Source organism: Anguilla anguilla, chromosome 2 (genome assembly GCF_013347855.1).
Source record: "Anguilla anguilla isolate fAngAng1 chromosome 2, fAngAng1.pri, whole genome shotgun sequence".
NCBI classification, from domain to species: domain Eukaryota; kingdom Metazoa; phylum Chordata; class Actinopteri; order Anguilliformes; family Anguillidae; genus Anguilla; species Anguilla anguilla.
In genome coordinates this window covers 71,509,879-71,526,149 of record NC_049202.1, presented here as the reverse complement: position 1 = coordinate 71,526,149, position 16,271 = coordinate 71,509,879, and the positions used below count along the sequence as shown (strand labels likewise).

General features: G+C 50.1%; 1 protein-coding gene across 1 annotated transcript; it reads right to left on the bottom strand.

Annotated features, from left to right (window-relative positions):
* Window positions 1-1,943: 1,943 nt before the first annotated feature.
* LOC118220410 (endonuclease V-like) lies at window positions 1,944-13,559 on the bottom strand. The gene is made up of 6 exons (XM_035404270.1): window positions 13,376-13,559; window positions 7,747-7,918; window positions 4,758-4,892; window positions 3,594-3,633; window positions 2,471-2,612; window positions 1,944-2,034 (listed from the first exon to the last, which is right to left on the bottom strand). The coding sequence occupies exons 1-6, from the start codon at window positions 13,417-13,419 to the stop codon at window positions 1,944-1,946; spliced, it is 624 nt and encodes a 207-aa protein (XP_035260161.1). The 5' UTR covers window positions 13,420-13,559.
* Between the last annotated feature and the right edge of the window lie 2,712 nt (window positions 13,560-16,271).

Below are 16,271 nucleotides of genomic sequence, written 5' to 3'. Positions count from 1 at the left end.
TTGGGCTCAGTATCGCTGCATTTAGCAAATGTTATTCTACATTTTACATTATTCTACATTTTACATTATTCATATGTACAGACATTCAAGTGCCATTAGTAAAATAAATAAATAAATAAATAAATAAATAAATAAATAAATAAATAAATAAATAAAATAAAAAAATAAAAAATATATAAAACCTTTAAAACAACACATTGCACAACTCGTCCATACTAACAAAGTCCCTTTGGGGACTGTGGCCTCTATGGCTCATACTATGTCCTTCCTGTTTAAGATATTAATAGAAGGAGGCACAAATGAGTTTCTGAAACGACTGAGGCGCTAATGGGCCCTATCCCCACCAAGCAACGATGATGGACTTTTAAAAGCCTCCCTCCATTTTACATCCGTCAAATAACCACGATCCAAAGACCCAACTTAGCGCAAATGCCCGACTATACCCGAGGTTAATCTAGCCAAAGTGATCAGACATCCCCCTCCCCCCCCCCCCCTCAACACGCTCACTCACTCACACAGAAAAAGGCACAATCACGCCGCACCTTAATCCCAACGCATTAGGGCTGCATCAGTGTGCTTAAGAATCAAGCGATTAACCTCACCGCTTCGACATCACTCAGCCGCAGTCTTTCCTAATACGATTTAGGAGTCTGGGCAGCTTTTACCCTGGCATTCAGAACAGACTTCTCCATCACCCGCGCGGCGTGTTTACAGGGCTGGTGTAACGTGCTCCCCGCGCGCCGTCGATCGATCCCGGGCCGAACCCCGTCGTTCTTCTGGGGCGGCCCGTAAACGTCTGAAAAGAAGTGCGTTGCGAGACCGCGCCGAAATAGTTAGTATTTCAACCGAGAGCAAAAAGCGCACACAAACGCGATAAAAATAGCATCGCGCGTGAATGCTACAGCGCTCGCAGGAAAGACCCACTGCAGAAATCTCCGCGGTACCTTACTGTCATTACAACAAGAAATGCACGTCCCCGTTCCATTTCCACCGAGTGCGCTCGCGTTCGGGCTGCAGGCCAGGGACCCACAATAAATCAGGCTGCCAGCGCAGACTCAAGCCCTAGAACGTCGATACGAGTTTCGGCAAATAAACGGGAGGGGGGCGGAGGGCAGCCGGCGCACCTGGAGAAGGGACTGCGGGTTTGCCCCTTGCTATTCTGTCAACAGGTTCCAGGCTTTTCGGTAAAAAATCACACATGCTGTTTGGAGGCTGGTTGGGGGACCCCCGTCCCAGGTTCAGGTCACTCTCCGCTCCACGCGGAGATGAAGACGAAGGAGGCTGAGAGGACGCTCGTTCTCTAAGCGGCTGAGGTAAGCGCTTCCCCGGCGTTTCCGAAATGTTGCCACCCGACAAGAGCCGTAACCCCATGACCAGGTGTACTGGTGGACGGACAGGTACCAGTGAGAGCTCCTGCTATCGCTCACCTGTGTGTGGTGTGACTCGAACCCATGACCAGATGTACTGGTGGACGGACAGGTACCAGTGAGAGCTCCTGCTATCGCTCACCTGTGTGTGGTGTGACTCTAACCTGGGTCAGGTGTACTGATGGACGGACAGGTACCAGTGAGAGCTCCTGCCATCGCTCACCTGTGTGTGGTGTGACTCTAACCTGGGTCAGGTGTACTGGTGGACGGACAGGTACCAATGAGAGCTCCTGCTATCGCTCACCTGTGTGTGGTGTGACTCGAACCCATGACCAGATGTACTGATGGACGGACAGGTACCAATGAGAGCTCCTGCTATCGCTCACCTGTGTGTGGTGTGACTCGAACCTGGGTCAGGTGTACTGGTGGACGGACAGGTACCAATGAGAGCTCCTGCTATTGCTCACCTGTGTGTGGTGTGACCCCTAACCTGGGTCAGGTGTACTGGTGGACGGACAGGTACCAATGAGAGCTCCTGCTATTGCTCACCTGTGTGTGGTGTGACTCTAACCTGGGTCAGGTGTACTGGTGGACGGACAGGTACCAGTGAGAGCTCCTGCTATCGCTCACCTGTGTGTGGTGTGACTCGAACCCATGACCAGATGTACTGGTGGACGGACAGGTACCAGTGAGAGCTCCTGCTATTGCTCACCTGTGTGTGGTGTGACTCTAACCTGGGTCAGGTGTACTGGTGGACGGACAGGTACCAGTGAGAGCTCCTGCCATCGCTCACCTGTGTGTGGTGTGACTCTAACCTGTGACCAGATGTACTGGTGTACAGACCTGCTCCAGTGAGAGCTCCTGACATCGCTCACCTGTGTGTGGTGTGACTCTAACCTGGGTCAGGTGTACTGGTGGACAGACAGGTACCAATGAGAGCTCCTGCTATCGCTCACCTGTGTGTGGTGTGACTCGAACCCATGACCAGATGTACTGGTGGACGGACAGGTACCAGTGAGAGCTCCTGCTATTGCTCACCTGTGTGTGGTGAGACTCTAACCTGTGACCAGGTGTACTGATGGACAGGCAGGCACCAGGCTCGCCTGTTGAGGTGTGCGGCGTGACCTCTAACCTGGGTCAGGTGCTCCTCGCTCCTGACGACGCCCTGGACCTGCAGCAGGTTCTTGGCCACGCCCACGCACGGCAGACCGGACAGCACCCCCAGGTGGCAGGCCACCCCGAACTCTGCAACAGGCGCGAAGAAATCACAGGCTCAGTCCTCCGCGACGAACTGCCAATAACCGATATTAATCTGGGGTTCCGAAACCAGCGATGCGTTTTATTTATCGCCGTTCATCCAACAAGCGCAACAAAGCGTCGGCAAACCCGCCGGGCGTCTTCTCCCGCGGTCCGCAGAGCGAATCGCTCTCGGTAAAACCCAGGCGGCGTCTAACCGCGTTCGGAATCGATTTAAACCCGCGGGACGCTCTCCGCCTGCGTGACATCATCGGTCCTTCACGGCTCATTTCCCCCTGCGAGGGGAGAACAGGAATTTAAGAGAGAGTCGCTTTTCTTCGGACCGTTAATTTATATCGCCGCCGCGTTTTCCCGACGCGTCGCGGCTCAACGATGAAAAAAAAAAAAAGAAGAAAAAAAAGAAGCCAGCTAGCGGGAGACAGGCAGGAATCGAATGGAGAGAAGATGATGAGACAAAAACAAGACCAGGGCAAAACCTGGTGCAGTGGTTCCCAACTCGGGCCAGAAAGGGCCGGGGGGGGGGGGGGGCAGGCTTTTGTTCCAACCAAGCAGTTACACACCCGATTCTACTGATCAACCACTGGAGTCTTTACTAAGGACCTTGATTAGTAGAATCAGGTGTGTAACTGCTTGGTTGGAACAAAAGCCTGCACCCACACCGGCCCTTTCTGGCCCGAGTCGAGAACCACTGACCTACCGTATGGCTGGACCGAACCAGCCGACGTCACAGACACGCGCGGTGTAACTTTATCACTCACTCAACTCAGTCAGAGTCAGTCAGTCAGTCACAGACATTCGCGTTTGTAGGGCTGGCCCCGCTGTTGCGGTCCAGCCAAAAAAAAACAAAAAAAAAAAAAAACAGGACAGGACTCCATGACACACAGAAATAGAAGCAGCATTGAAACGCACCGCGGCGGGCTGGAGCCAGGCTGTCCCCACTGGCCCCAGCAGACCCCCTGGCACACTCACCCCGGTAGTGGAACACCCCGTTCCCATCCACAAAGAGCACCTGAAAGAGAGGAGGAGGAGAGGGAGGAGAGGGAGAGATACACTTAGTCCCGGCGGAGCCTTTAAAAGCTGCTTTCCCCCTCTCTTGCGCTGCAGCGAGGTCCAGCTAACTGATCTCACGCCCCTGGGGGGCCCCCTACTCCACAGCTGTGCTTCAGTTACAGGTAAGGTAAGTTTGGGGAAAACTTCTTCAAACTGCCCACTTCCTCAGAAAGCTGCAAAAACTGCTCAGGGCTCAGGGCTGGGCTTTGGAGGCGTTCCATTGTGTTTCCCGGCAAAATTACAGAAAAGAGAAACTTACTGATTCTGAGCTGTGCTTTAAGCTGCAGACAACAGTTAGCTAACCCTTTCTGAGGCCCTAACGCACCACAGAGGCTCTGTGCTGGATAATTACCAGAGGGACATATCGGTCTGATAGTTCATCAAAAAAACCAGACAACGTCGACTGTTTCCTTCAGTAAACCTTACCGGCTATTTCGTCGAACGCACTCAAATTGTCACCTCATTTTTTTTCTCTCTTCCACGCAAATACGGCCTTTTACATTAGACAGGAATTACACTTTTACTGTCGTGCAGAGACCAAAAGGCTATCACGAATTGATAAACAGAACGGCTAGACAGCTGGTTTTGACTAATACAGGTAGCCGATTATAGCCTGGGGAGGGAGCGTTGGAGCTAGCAGGGCTAGCGCCGCCTTATTGCTTAAGGCAGCTGCATTAGCAGCACAGCCCACAGGCGCAGGAGCTAAGCTACGTGATTAAAGACTGCTGCTGACTTCACACGTTCATGGGCGATGCGTGAGCTCACCGGCGCTCGCCCGAACCGACCGCGATTCCACGGCCTACAGCGCAGAACGGGCATTCCCCAGGCTGGCTCAGTCATATCAGCCCCGCCTTCCTCCGGCACGCTGGCCTGGGCGGGCTGCTAGCATACGGGCTAATCTCGGCTAGCACAACTGCCTTCTGTGAAGTATACACGTGTAGTTAAGAGCACACGCTTTTTGTAAAAAAAAGCGCGCTGTAGGAAGGTAGTGGACCGACGTAGACCGACCGTACCCCTGTGATTTTGGGGGGTCTGCTCCGGAGTACGGGTACGGGCCTGGGGTAGCGGTGGGCGGGCGCTGACCTGGGGCATCAGGCCGGGCTGTGTCCTCTCCAGGCGCTGCAGGGCCTCCAGCAGGCAGGGCGTCTCCCGAAACGCCAGGTACCCGGCGACGTAGGGGGCGCTGAGGGTCACCATCCGGCAGTCCTCGTACAGCAGCTGGAGGAAGAGGAGCGCAGAAACTCAACCAGGGGTCCGGCATGTGGCTCTCTCTCTCTCTCTCTCTCTCTCTCTCCTTCCCTACCTCCCTTTCTCTCTCTCTCTCCCTCCCTCTCTCTCTCTCTCTCTCCTTCCCTACCTCCCTTTCTCTCTCTCCCTCCCTCTCTCTCTCTCTCTGTCTCTCTCTCTCTCTCCTTCCCTACCTCCCTTTCTCTCTCTCTCTCTCCCTCTCTCTCTCTCTCTCTCTCTCTCTCCTTCCCTACCTCCCTTTCTCTCTCTCTCTCTCTCCCTCTCTCTCTCTCTCTCTCTCTCTCCTTCCCTACCTCCCTTTCTCTCTCTCTCTCTCTCTCCCTCTCTCTCTCTCTCTCTCTCTCTCCTTTTCTCAAATTCAAATACAATTTGCTTTACTGGAAAGAAATACACTACATATGTATACCAAAGCATACAGAAATCAAATCTGCCCCCCCCCCCTTTCTATATAACTCTTTGTCTCTCCATTTCTCTCTCTCTCTCTCTCTCTCTCACGAGAAAACGAACCGTCGGTTTGCCGGGCGTGGCATTTTATCACCGGAGCGAGTTTTTCAGGGCCTCCGCCTGATTAAAAAAAAACTCCAGATCACACCAGGGCTGCCCCTGTTTAAGAGACGTCGCGCTCAAAATGTCAAACAACGAGCTCATTGGGTACGGAAAAGAGCAGCCAAACAGCAGCGCGAGTGTTCAAAGAAACGGAACACAGGGAAGAACAACACCTGTACCCGAGCGTAAATACCATCGTATTTACGTTCGGCACCTCCGTTTAATAAAAAAACAAGCTGGAGGACACCCGAACTCTCGTTTAAGATCGCAATAGGACCTGTATAAATGATGACACAGTTAAAATGTCAAGCAATGGGCTCACATCCTTATTTCCTTAAAGAAAAGAACAGTGTGAGTGTTCAAAGAAACGCAAACGCAAAGAACAACATCTGTGCCTTAACATAAATATCACACTGAAGTCTAATTACTGCACCCAGCAGAAAGCTGGCCATTATCCTATGATAGAATCGCTCCTCTTGTAGGACATCTGATAGTTGACAGTCTATGGTTTAATAAGAGTATTGCTTTAATAAAATCATGGGAGATAAGGTGTTAGAAGACAGTAAGTAAACAGCGGTTTGAGAAGGAAGCTTTGCAACAAATAAGACGCAGGGGCTGAGGGGGTGGGGGGGGGGTGGGCAATCATGATTAAGCAGATGTGACTGCCTTGGCAGAGAACATTTAATTAGCCCCGCATAGTACACTGAAACTGCAAATTAGTCAGTGTATCGATGAAATGAACCGGCAAAACAATAAATAAAGAGCGTCTGCATGGGGGCTGTCGGCTCACTGGCGCAGCCCTGCACACCATGTGCTAACATAGCTGAGGGCACAAAGCCAGCAGGTAACTGAGGCTGACTGTGTGTATAAATCCAGCAGGTATGGGACACGACTGAGAGTATAAATCCAGCAGGTATGGGGCATGACTGAGAGTGACTGAGGGTATAAATTCAGCAGGTATTAAACATGACTGAGGCTGACTGTGTGTATAAATCCAGCAGGTATGGGACACGGCTGAGAGTCTAAATCCAGCAGGTATGGGGCATGACTGAGAGTGACTGAGGGTATAAATTCAGCAGGTATTAAACATGACTGAGGCTGACTCTGTGTATAAATCCAGCAGGTATGGGACATGGCTGAGGCTAACTGAAGGTATAAAGTTGACTGCGGGTATGAATCCATACAGGACATAACTGAGGCTGACTGCAGGTATTGAACATGACTGAGGCTCAGGTATAAATGCTCATATACTTGCTTTTTGTAGAATTTAAACTTCCATCCTTGTTCACTTTTCTTCCTGACTCTCCATATATTAGCTGTACTGATTGTTTTCATAAAAGTGTCTTAATTAGAAACTGTGGTACAATTAGTCACTTCACTGTGCTGTCGGGGGGCCTATGGGGAACCCTGGAGGATTTCCACTGAAATACAAGTTTAAGTCCCTGCAGGACACACGGTGGAGACAGCCTGAACGCTCCACCCATAAATTCTTGAATGGATTCAAACCTGGCGTCTGAGCGAGCGGATGACAAATGGATAACATCAGCGACACGCTACGCTCATAACCGACAACGGGCCGGTCGTAAATAAGGCCAGCGCTGCCACGATAAGACACTGATTACTCACCGCCATTAACACACGCCTGACACCGTTCTGGTGACCTGAGAGTACGAGTCTACCCAAATCACCGTGGAGCCATTGCACAGAAACCCCTTCCTGTGGGAAAACTGCTGTGTAGCCCTTTTTTCTGTTCACTGCTTGTATTATTATATTACAAAATCGATGGGAAACAATGCCGCCTGCTAAACTCGCTTTCCTGTCGTAAATACAGAGGACCATTTATGTCACGCTCTAATTATCTGCGTTTCCTTCGACTGCCTCTGTTTAGCAACGGCCTTCCCGTGAATTTACAGCAATTAATGTACTTCATTTACCTGTGCCTGACACAACATAAACTGCACAATAACCATTCAATTGTTTTTTTCTTTGACAATTCAACAGAAGATAGCCACCGACAGGCTTGTACCAACAGTATTAGTATTAATAACAGCAATCATCCTCAGCAGTCTCGCCATCGTAAAACAAGCCTTGCCTTTCATCCCACTCAGCGCCAGAACTAATCACCAAATTTCATTCTTTCAGAGAGGAACACGGCGGATCGGAACAAGGGTCCTAATAATCGATCAGACGCATCCAAGCAGCCCGCGTGGTGTGTTGTATTTCAGCGGGGAATGTAAGACAGGATTGAGTGAGACAGCACACACGCGCGCTCCTCTACCTCCAGCTCCGGGAAGCTGAGCACCACCAGCTGGGCGCAAGCATTGATGTCGTCTCCCTTGATGAAGGACAGGTCCACTCCGCCCACTCTCTCCAGCCCCTTGAAGTCTGGAGCCCTCTGCCACTCCTCGGTATCCCCTTCCACCAGCTGCTGCTTCAGGCTGGCCTGCACGCTGCACGCATGGGGAACAGGATCATTCATCCAGCACGCTGCACACAAGGGGAACAGGATCATTCATCCAGCACGCTGCACGCACGGGGAACAGGATCATTCATCCAGCACGCTGCACGCACGGGGAACAGGATCATTCATGCAGCCGCTGCACGGACGGGGAACAGGATCATTCATGCAGCCGCTGCACGGACGGGGGAACAGGATCATTCATCCAGCACGCTGCACGCACGGGGAACAGGATCATTCATCCAGCACGCTGCACGCACGGGGGAACAGGATCATTCATCCAGCACGCTGCACGCACGGGGAACAGGATCATTCATCCAGCCGCTGCACACACGGGGAACAGGATCATTCATCCAGCCGCTGCACGCACGGGGAACAGAATAATTCATCCAGCACGCTGCATCGCACGGGGGAACAGGATCATTCATCCAGCACGCTGCATCGCACGGGGGAACAGGATCATTCATCCAGCACGCTGCACGCACGGGGAACAGGATCATTCATCCAGCCGCTGCACGCACGGGGAACAGGATCATTCATCCAGCACGCTGCATCGCACGGGGGAACAGGATCATTCATCCAGCACGCTGCACGCACGGGGAACAGGATCATTCATCCAGCACGCTGCACGCACGGGGAACAGGATCATTCATGCAGCCGCTGCGTTGCACAGGGAACAGGATCATTCACCCCGCCGCTACGTTGCATGGGGAACAGGATCATTCATCCAGCATGCTGCATCGCACAGGGAACAGGATCATTCACCCCGCCGCTGCGGCACAGCTGGAAAGCGGACTGGTTTTTAAGTGAGTTCCCTCCCCCCCAGTCTCCAGTTACACTACATTAATATAGCCGGTGCCCTTATCCAGAGTGACTTACAATGCACAATTACTCCTCAAGTTACTGCTGTGCGACCAGACTCAGGAAGAGCAGTGAGCACTGTACCGCTCCTCAGATTTCCTCGCGTCAGTGACAAGGCCGGCTAATGCCAAAGCGGTGTTCATAAATCTGTACTGCACCCTTTCAGAAGGGTGTGAGGTAGGGGAAAACCGGTGAACGAATCAGGGGTTCGAAAAACAGGATACAGAGCAGGTGCTGTTCGACTATTGCACAGTAGAGTACAGTAGAGCACACTCAGAATCCGAGTTACTGTCTGAGAATCTTAATGTGTCTGGCTTTGTTGTACATCCCGGACACATTAAGATTCTCAGACAGTAACTCGGATTCTGAGTGTGCTCTATAGTACTCTGTGCAATAGTGGGAACAGCACCTGCTCTGTACCCTGTTTTTCAAACCTCTGATTCGTTCACCAGTTTTCCCCTCAAACTTCTGGGTTCTTGTTGGCAACTTCTGGGTTCTTGTTCTGGTTCCTTGTTGGCCTCGTTGGCAGCCAGAAATGAGAACCGCGCAGGGAGAAGGAACGCAGCGAGGCTGTGCTGACAGGGGGGAAGCTGCCTGAGCTGTGCTTGCAGCGTAGTGTAGTATAACGAGTAAGGAGTCAGTAAATGGGTTACCTTGTAACCTAAAGGTTGCAGGTTCGATTACCCAGTAGGTAAACATTAGTTCTGTAGGTAAACCACTGAGCGAGGTACTCAACCTGCATTGCTCCAGTATACATCCAGCTGCCGAAATGCCTGTAATCTAATGTAAAGTAATGCTGCTGCAGCCTCTCAGACAGAGCCCACTAACGGCACGGCTAAGGCTCATTCCTGCTCCCATCAGGCTCAGTGTGGCCTCGTGGCTGGAGCCTTTACCGGAGAACACTCTTTAGAGAGCAGACCCTCCGTCAGCCATGGAGGGAGGGGGGGAGGCGAATGTGAAGAAACCACAAGCACAGAGGTGCAGCATCATCCTCCAACCCCCCCCTCAACAACCCCCTCAACCAACTCCCCACGGCCCCCTGTCCCCCAGTCCCATCCCAGACACAAATCTGCCCAGCGCAGGGAATGAGGACATTATGTGGAATTACTCCACCATCAGGGGCAGCACTCGCGACGGATTCACAAATCAATGGTTCAGTGGCGGTTCTGGCGGCCCTCCACCGCTCTCCAGCCTGGCAGATCCTTCCCTGCGGGGGGGTGGGGGGTGCGGGGGGGGTGGCAGCGCAAAGGTCTCCCAGCATCCTCTCTGCTCCCTGGGACCCACTGCTGATCTCACAGCTCCTCGCAGCTCAGCTCAGCGCTCGTTCCCCCCCCCGCCAGGAGCCTGGGGGCATCTCAGGACACCGCTCTGCTGCCTTTACCAACGCACCTCCAACACGGCGCCTTTCGGAAGAGCCCCAGCCAATCAAAAGAGCCCATGCTCCTGTGTGCAGCTGGCTCACGGACAGACGAAAGCCCCAGCCAATCAAAAGAGCCCATGCTCCTGTGTGCAGCTGGCTCACGGACAGACGAAAGCCCCAGCCAATCAAAAGAGCCCATGCAGCTGGCTCACGGACAGATGAAAGCCCCAGCCAATCAAAAGAGCCCATGCTCCCGTGTGCAGCTGGCTCACGGACAGACGAAAGCCCCAGCCAATTAAAAAAGCCCATGCTCCCGTGTGCAGCTGGCTCACGGACAAGACTGAGAGAATAAGAGGCCAGTTTTGAAATGTGTCCAGCTAGGCTATTCATGAAAATACAATAAAAATAAAAGAACACATTAGTTGTGTTCTGGTTTGGTGGGAACAGTGAGGGACCAGAGATGCTATTAAGCAGGACTGAAAAATTCCACAAAGAGTCCTTCAGTGAAGACTCAGATCCGTGTGAGCAACATCAAAACCTTCGTGCAGTACATCTCCACCCATGTGGGGGGGGGGGGGGGGGGGGGGGGGGGGGGCAACTAGAGTTCATTCCCATCTCATTCCATTCAAGGGCAAAGAAACACCCAACCCAAGAACAAAAATCAATCTGATTATAACTGGAGGCAAATAATTTTTTTTTGGATTTAAATGTTTTAATTATTTTCTTAATAACTAGAATAAATAAAAAATCTCTATATGTGCATGCTGCAGAATTATACACTGTCGTAAGTGCGTGTTTTGCTAAATTCAATATAGTTATTTGGGTTTTTTTTTAAAGCACGGTGTGAAAAGGGGGTGCTGAAAAAAAGCAGGGTGTGAAAGGATGTGCAGAGAATGTGAGCCGGGAGTCACATTAGCGGGGAATACTTTCACCCGACGACACCGGAGCAGCTGTGAGCAGAGACGCGGCAGAGAAACAGATCTGTCCCCTGGAGAACGCGCCGTGCGCACGAGCAGACCGCAGCACGGAAAGGGCTCTCGCAGTGATGCTGCACCAGGCGGGGGGCCTACCTGCTCACGCTAACCTCCTGCACCAGGCGGGGGCCTACCTGCTCACGCTAACCTCCTGCACCAGGCGGGGGCCTACCTGCTCACGCTAACCTCCTGCACCAGGCGGGGGCCTACCTGCTCACACTAACCTCCTGCACCAGGCGGGGGCCTACCTGCTCACGCTAACCTCCTGCACCAGGCGGGGGCCTACCTGCTCACGCTGACCTCCTGCACCAGGCGGGGGGCCTACCTGCTCACGCTAACCTCCTGCACCAGGCGGGGGGCCTACCTGCTCACGCTGACCTCCTGCACCAGGCGGGGGCCTACCTGCTCACGCTAACCTCCTGCACCAGGCGGGGCCTACCTGCTCACGCTAACCTCCTGCATCAGGCGGGGGCCTACCTGCTCACGCTGACCTCCAGCACCAGGCGGGGGGCCTACCTGCTCACGCTGACCTCCTGTACCAGGCGGGGGGCCTACCTGCTCACGCTAACCTCCTGTACCAGCGGCAGAACAAACAATCTGCCACTGAGTCCACAACAGAAAGTACTTTTCTTTTTTTTTTTTTAAATTCAAATAAAATGAGATTCATTTCTCATATAGCAGTATCATACTCTAAAAATGCTCTAATGCTAATTTACGTGCTCTTAATGTTTTTTTTATTTTTTTAAATCACAGCTCAAACAGAGACTGGTTGTCACACAACTGACTGTTAAGCACAACTTAAAATGAAATAATATCTGTGCTCATAATTGCGTGGTAGGAGTTACACATGCATACGCATAACCAGATACAGCTGAAACCTCATTCGCAGACCATTATTGCTGTTTCCAAACAACACTCACCCACTCCACACACTGCCCACTGGTACAATCAAGTGTGCTTTAATTGTTCGCTCTGTTTTTATGTTGCTGTTTCAAACGTTAACTTAATGTCTCCACTGAGACAAACTGCTCTCTTCAACTGCAAAATAGAATGTAACATTATTATAAGGGGAAGGCTGGGGCAAATGCAAGCACGAAAAACTTTCTAATACAGTTAACTCTTAATAAATATCCATCCATCTATCATTTATCCCCGCTTATCCTGGGCAGGGTTGCAGGGGGTGCTGGAGCCTATCCTAGCATGCACTGAGCGAGAGGCAGGAATAAACACTCTGGACTGGTCGCCAATCTATTGCAGGGCACAAACACCATTCACTCACACACTCATACCTACGGGCAATTTAGAGTCTCCAATTGGCCTACCTGCGTGTCTTTGGACTGTGGGAGGAAACCCACGCGGACACAGGGAGAACATGCAAACTCCACACAGAAAGGCCCAGGCCAGGATTCAAATCCAGGACCTTCTTGCTGTGAGGCGACAGTGCCACCTCCGATAGGCACCACCATGCTGCCCCCTAATGATTAGGCTATATAGTTGGGAAAGTTATGAAGCTACATAATTAATCATAGACTGTATGTAAAAGGATTCAGTCCTAATTTTGTTCAGAAATTAGACCACCAGATCACTTATTTTGCAATGGGGAAGCACAGGTTCTACAAAGACTCTGAATTTGGTAATTGTTATTTAGCGTTTCTATTATTTAGGGAAGTTACAACTTATTAATATGTCCCACCCCTACCCCGTTTCTGTCCTATTTGGAATGGGCAAACGTATTTATCAGCACGCATTACTACAACCACCGCTATTGATTCTAGGGTGCACTTTACTTATATATAAAAAGTGAAACAAGCAGATTGACAAGGACCTAGAATAAATAAATAAATCAAATATTAATCCACGTGTCCCTGATTTTGTCACCGGTCCGGCCGTCCACAGTTTCAAGAAAGGCTAGGAACGTACCTGACGTTGCCCTAAGCATTTTGACTATAGTTTTAACCCACAGTTGTAATACATGTAATTACTAATCATACCAATGCTGGTATAATTTTATCAAAGAGAACGGCCAAAAGATACTTGCGTGCCACGCTATTATCCCATGTAATTTACACAAGATTGCTGGTTTACATTAACTTGGATAAGTCGAGTTCTGCCGGAGTTATCGATACCACATATGCCGACTACGCTAGCTAACAAAACTCACTAAAAGGGAGCTAGCTTGACACAATTAATATCTCATCGCTCGAAATAGCACGATTTTCGTATAAAATATACAGAAATACTGTACATCTCTAACCTTGTCCATTCATCAATCAGGTTTTGCGGAGGAACAGCTGACATTTCGTTCACTATCCTGCGAGATCGGCTAACTCTACTGTGTCTAAATCACTAATCGATGTAAGTATGCAGTTCATTGGGCTAAAAATCACATGCTGCAATATTGCAACAGAAACATTTCATGTGTTTTCTTCCGGTTTCCCGCTGTAAACGGTCCGGGTGGACAGTGCTCCTGAGCTTTGGTAACCTCATGCTAATTCAAACCCAACCGTTTCGTACAGCAATATTCAACTGAAACAAGTTCAGTAATAGGGCCGTTATATTATCATACCGAAACGCACATAATGGGTTTTTTTTTCCAGTGAAAACGGTATGGCTATTTCGTCATCCCCAGTTACGCGGAATCCAGTTGTGATGGACCTACGCCACCTTGTGGACAATCTGATGATATAGTCTCAAATGACTTTAAAGGGGAATATCACAATATTAAAAAAAAAAAAAAGGAAAACTGGCATTGTACGACTTCTAATCATCTCTGCACTATATTGAGAATAAACATCATTCTGGTCATTATAGTAAGTCTTGCATGGATCAAGCCTTTCATGTTGCAAACTTTCAATCTATGCGAATTATCTTCCAGTCCTAAAACTGCTGAAGGAGCAGACTTTGTTCACGGGAGCCGAACTCCAAGCAAGAACATTTACAAGAACAATTACTCCTGACCCGTGCTTGAAGAGGGCCAGAATGGACCGGTGTCCGACTTCCTGCTCTTTCCTCATATCAGCACTGACACCGTTTATAGCATTCCGCTACTTTTCATGAGCGCAAGCTCACCCCCTGCGATGGCAACCTCCCACCCCATCACGTGGTTGTCAAGATTTTATTCCCTTCTCACCTGGCCACCCTAGTTCCTGCTCTTACGCTCATTTTACCACTCCAAGCACTGCTCCTGGCCTTGGTCTCCCTGCTTTACAGCAGGACACTATAATTGGGTAGCTCATTGTACTGCCCAGGAATACTTACTACTGTACGACACATTGCTACAGAAGTCCGAAAGTACCTTTGTGTCATGAATTTTAAAAAACAAACAAAACAAAAAAAAAGAACACAAAATCAAGTAGTTCTGATTTCCCAGTCAAATGTTTAGTCTACCGTTTTCCATGTGTGGATGAGGACAATGTAGGGTGATTATAACTGCGATCATCCTTGTATACAGGCCAACAGCATCAGTATGTTTAGTGATGATTCCAGTTACTGCTGTTAAAAATAAATCAAAGAATAAATGTACACTGATCAAAAGGAAACATCTTTTTACTCAGATTGGTGTTGGACGTGGGTTATAAAGGCAGGCCAATACCCTGTATAATCTCAGACTTAGTTCATTTCAACAAAGAAAATGGGACCAATCTGTCTCATCAACCCTAAACCTAAGCCTAACCCACTGCCACCGTGCATTTATGCTGTGAGTCTGGACTCTTCACACCCTGCCCTGGAGTGATCAATATTCACAGCCATAAATTTATGAACAGAAAATACATTACAGCCTAACAGTTCAACAATGGGCCAAACCCAGGCGTCACAGCATATGGGCAATATGGAGGCATCATTATACTCTGTCACCGCAATCATTTCTTGCCCTGCCTGCAGGTCCCGGAGAACTACAACAGCAGTTCTGACTATTGATCGCTGCAGCAATATTTCCTTCCCAGTACCGTGGTGTCACTACTGGTATATTTATTCATACACGGAGTGCAATCTGTACTACACGATAAACAAGTTTGTCAAAGAAAGAAAAACCTGACACCCGGAAAGCATTGCCTTACTTCCCATCAATAACGGGGGGCAGAAAAAAAGGGCAATTCTGTTCTGCTCGATTCGTCCGTGTTTCATAAGGGGATGGAGAAAGTGCCAAGAACCATTACGTGGGTAGGGAGGCGAGGCTGGGCGGGAATAAAGATTGGCAATAGTGTTTCTCTGCTGTGTAAACCCACAGACACCCCCCCTCACCCGCTCCGCTGACACTTTCACTGCCGCACAGCGCAAGTTCCCCGAACTGAAAAATGGAGATGGATAAAAATGTGTACCAGCTTTAAAAAAAAAAAAAACCGAAAAAAACAAAAAAAAAGAGTCACACAAAAATGAGCCACAGCTTTGTTTTTCCTTTGAGTTCAAGTTTAATAGTTTCTGAAAACTTTTAAAGGTGCTAGTTCTGCGTATGTTAATTCAAACGTTAAATTCTCAGAATAAGATATGCGACCTCATAGAGGGAGGTGAAAAAAAGGCAGAGAAGAGGCAGGGAAACAGAAGAGAGGACCCGGGGAGGGCCACACACAGACAGGGTCGGCCCTCCGACGTGAAAGACCAGGACATTTACACAGGCAGATTTATTTTATATACACACAGACACGTCATCCGTTAATGAACTGAGTTACCACTCCCTCAGCAACTCCACTCAATGCACAGCTGCGGGGTTGGGTTGGCTGGTAAGTACAGGGACGCACACCCTCCACTACAGGGGCGTTAAAAATCCCTTCTTGACACGAGCAGACTGAGGGATCATGAGATGAGAGCGATGGGGGGGGGGGAGTGTGAAATCCCCCAAAGCGGGGGGGGGGGGGGGGGGGGGTGAGGGGGGGGCAATGGACTCCTCTCCAAAGCCAACAAGAGGTGCTACACACACACGCTGAGTAGGTCACATGCCCCACAGCCTCGAGGGTCAAATCTGCGGGAGAACCGAACTCGGGTTCGAGCCATTAGCATGCTGCGTCGAGAGGCAGGGTTCAAAAGGACACCAGAGACGAGTTGATATGCTGCTCCCACGATGAGCAGCAGCGATGACTGAAATGTAGATGAGACGCTCTCGCCCGCAGGCACCCTCCAACAGGATCGATCCCCAGGAGGGGGGGGGGCTTTTT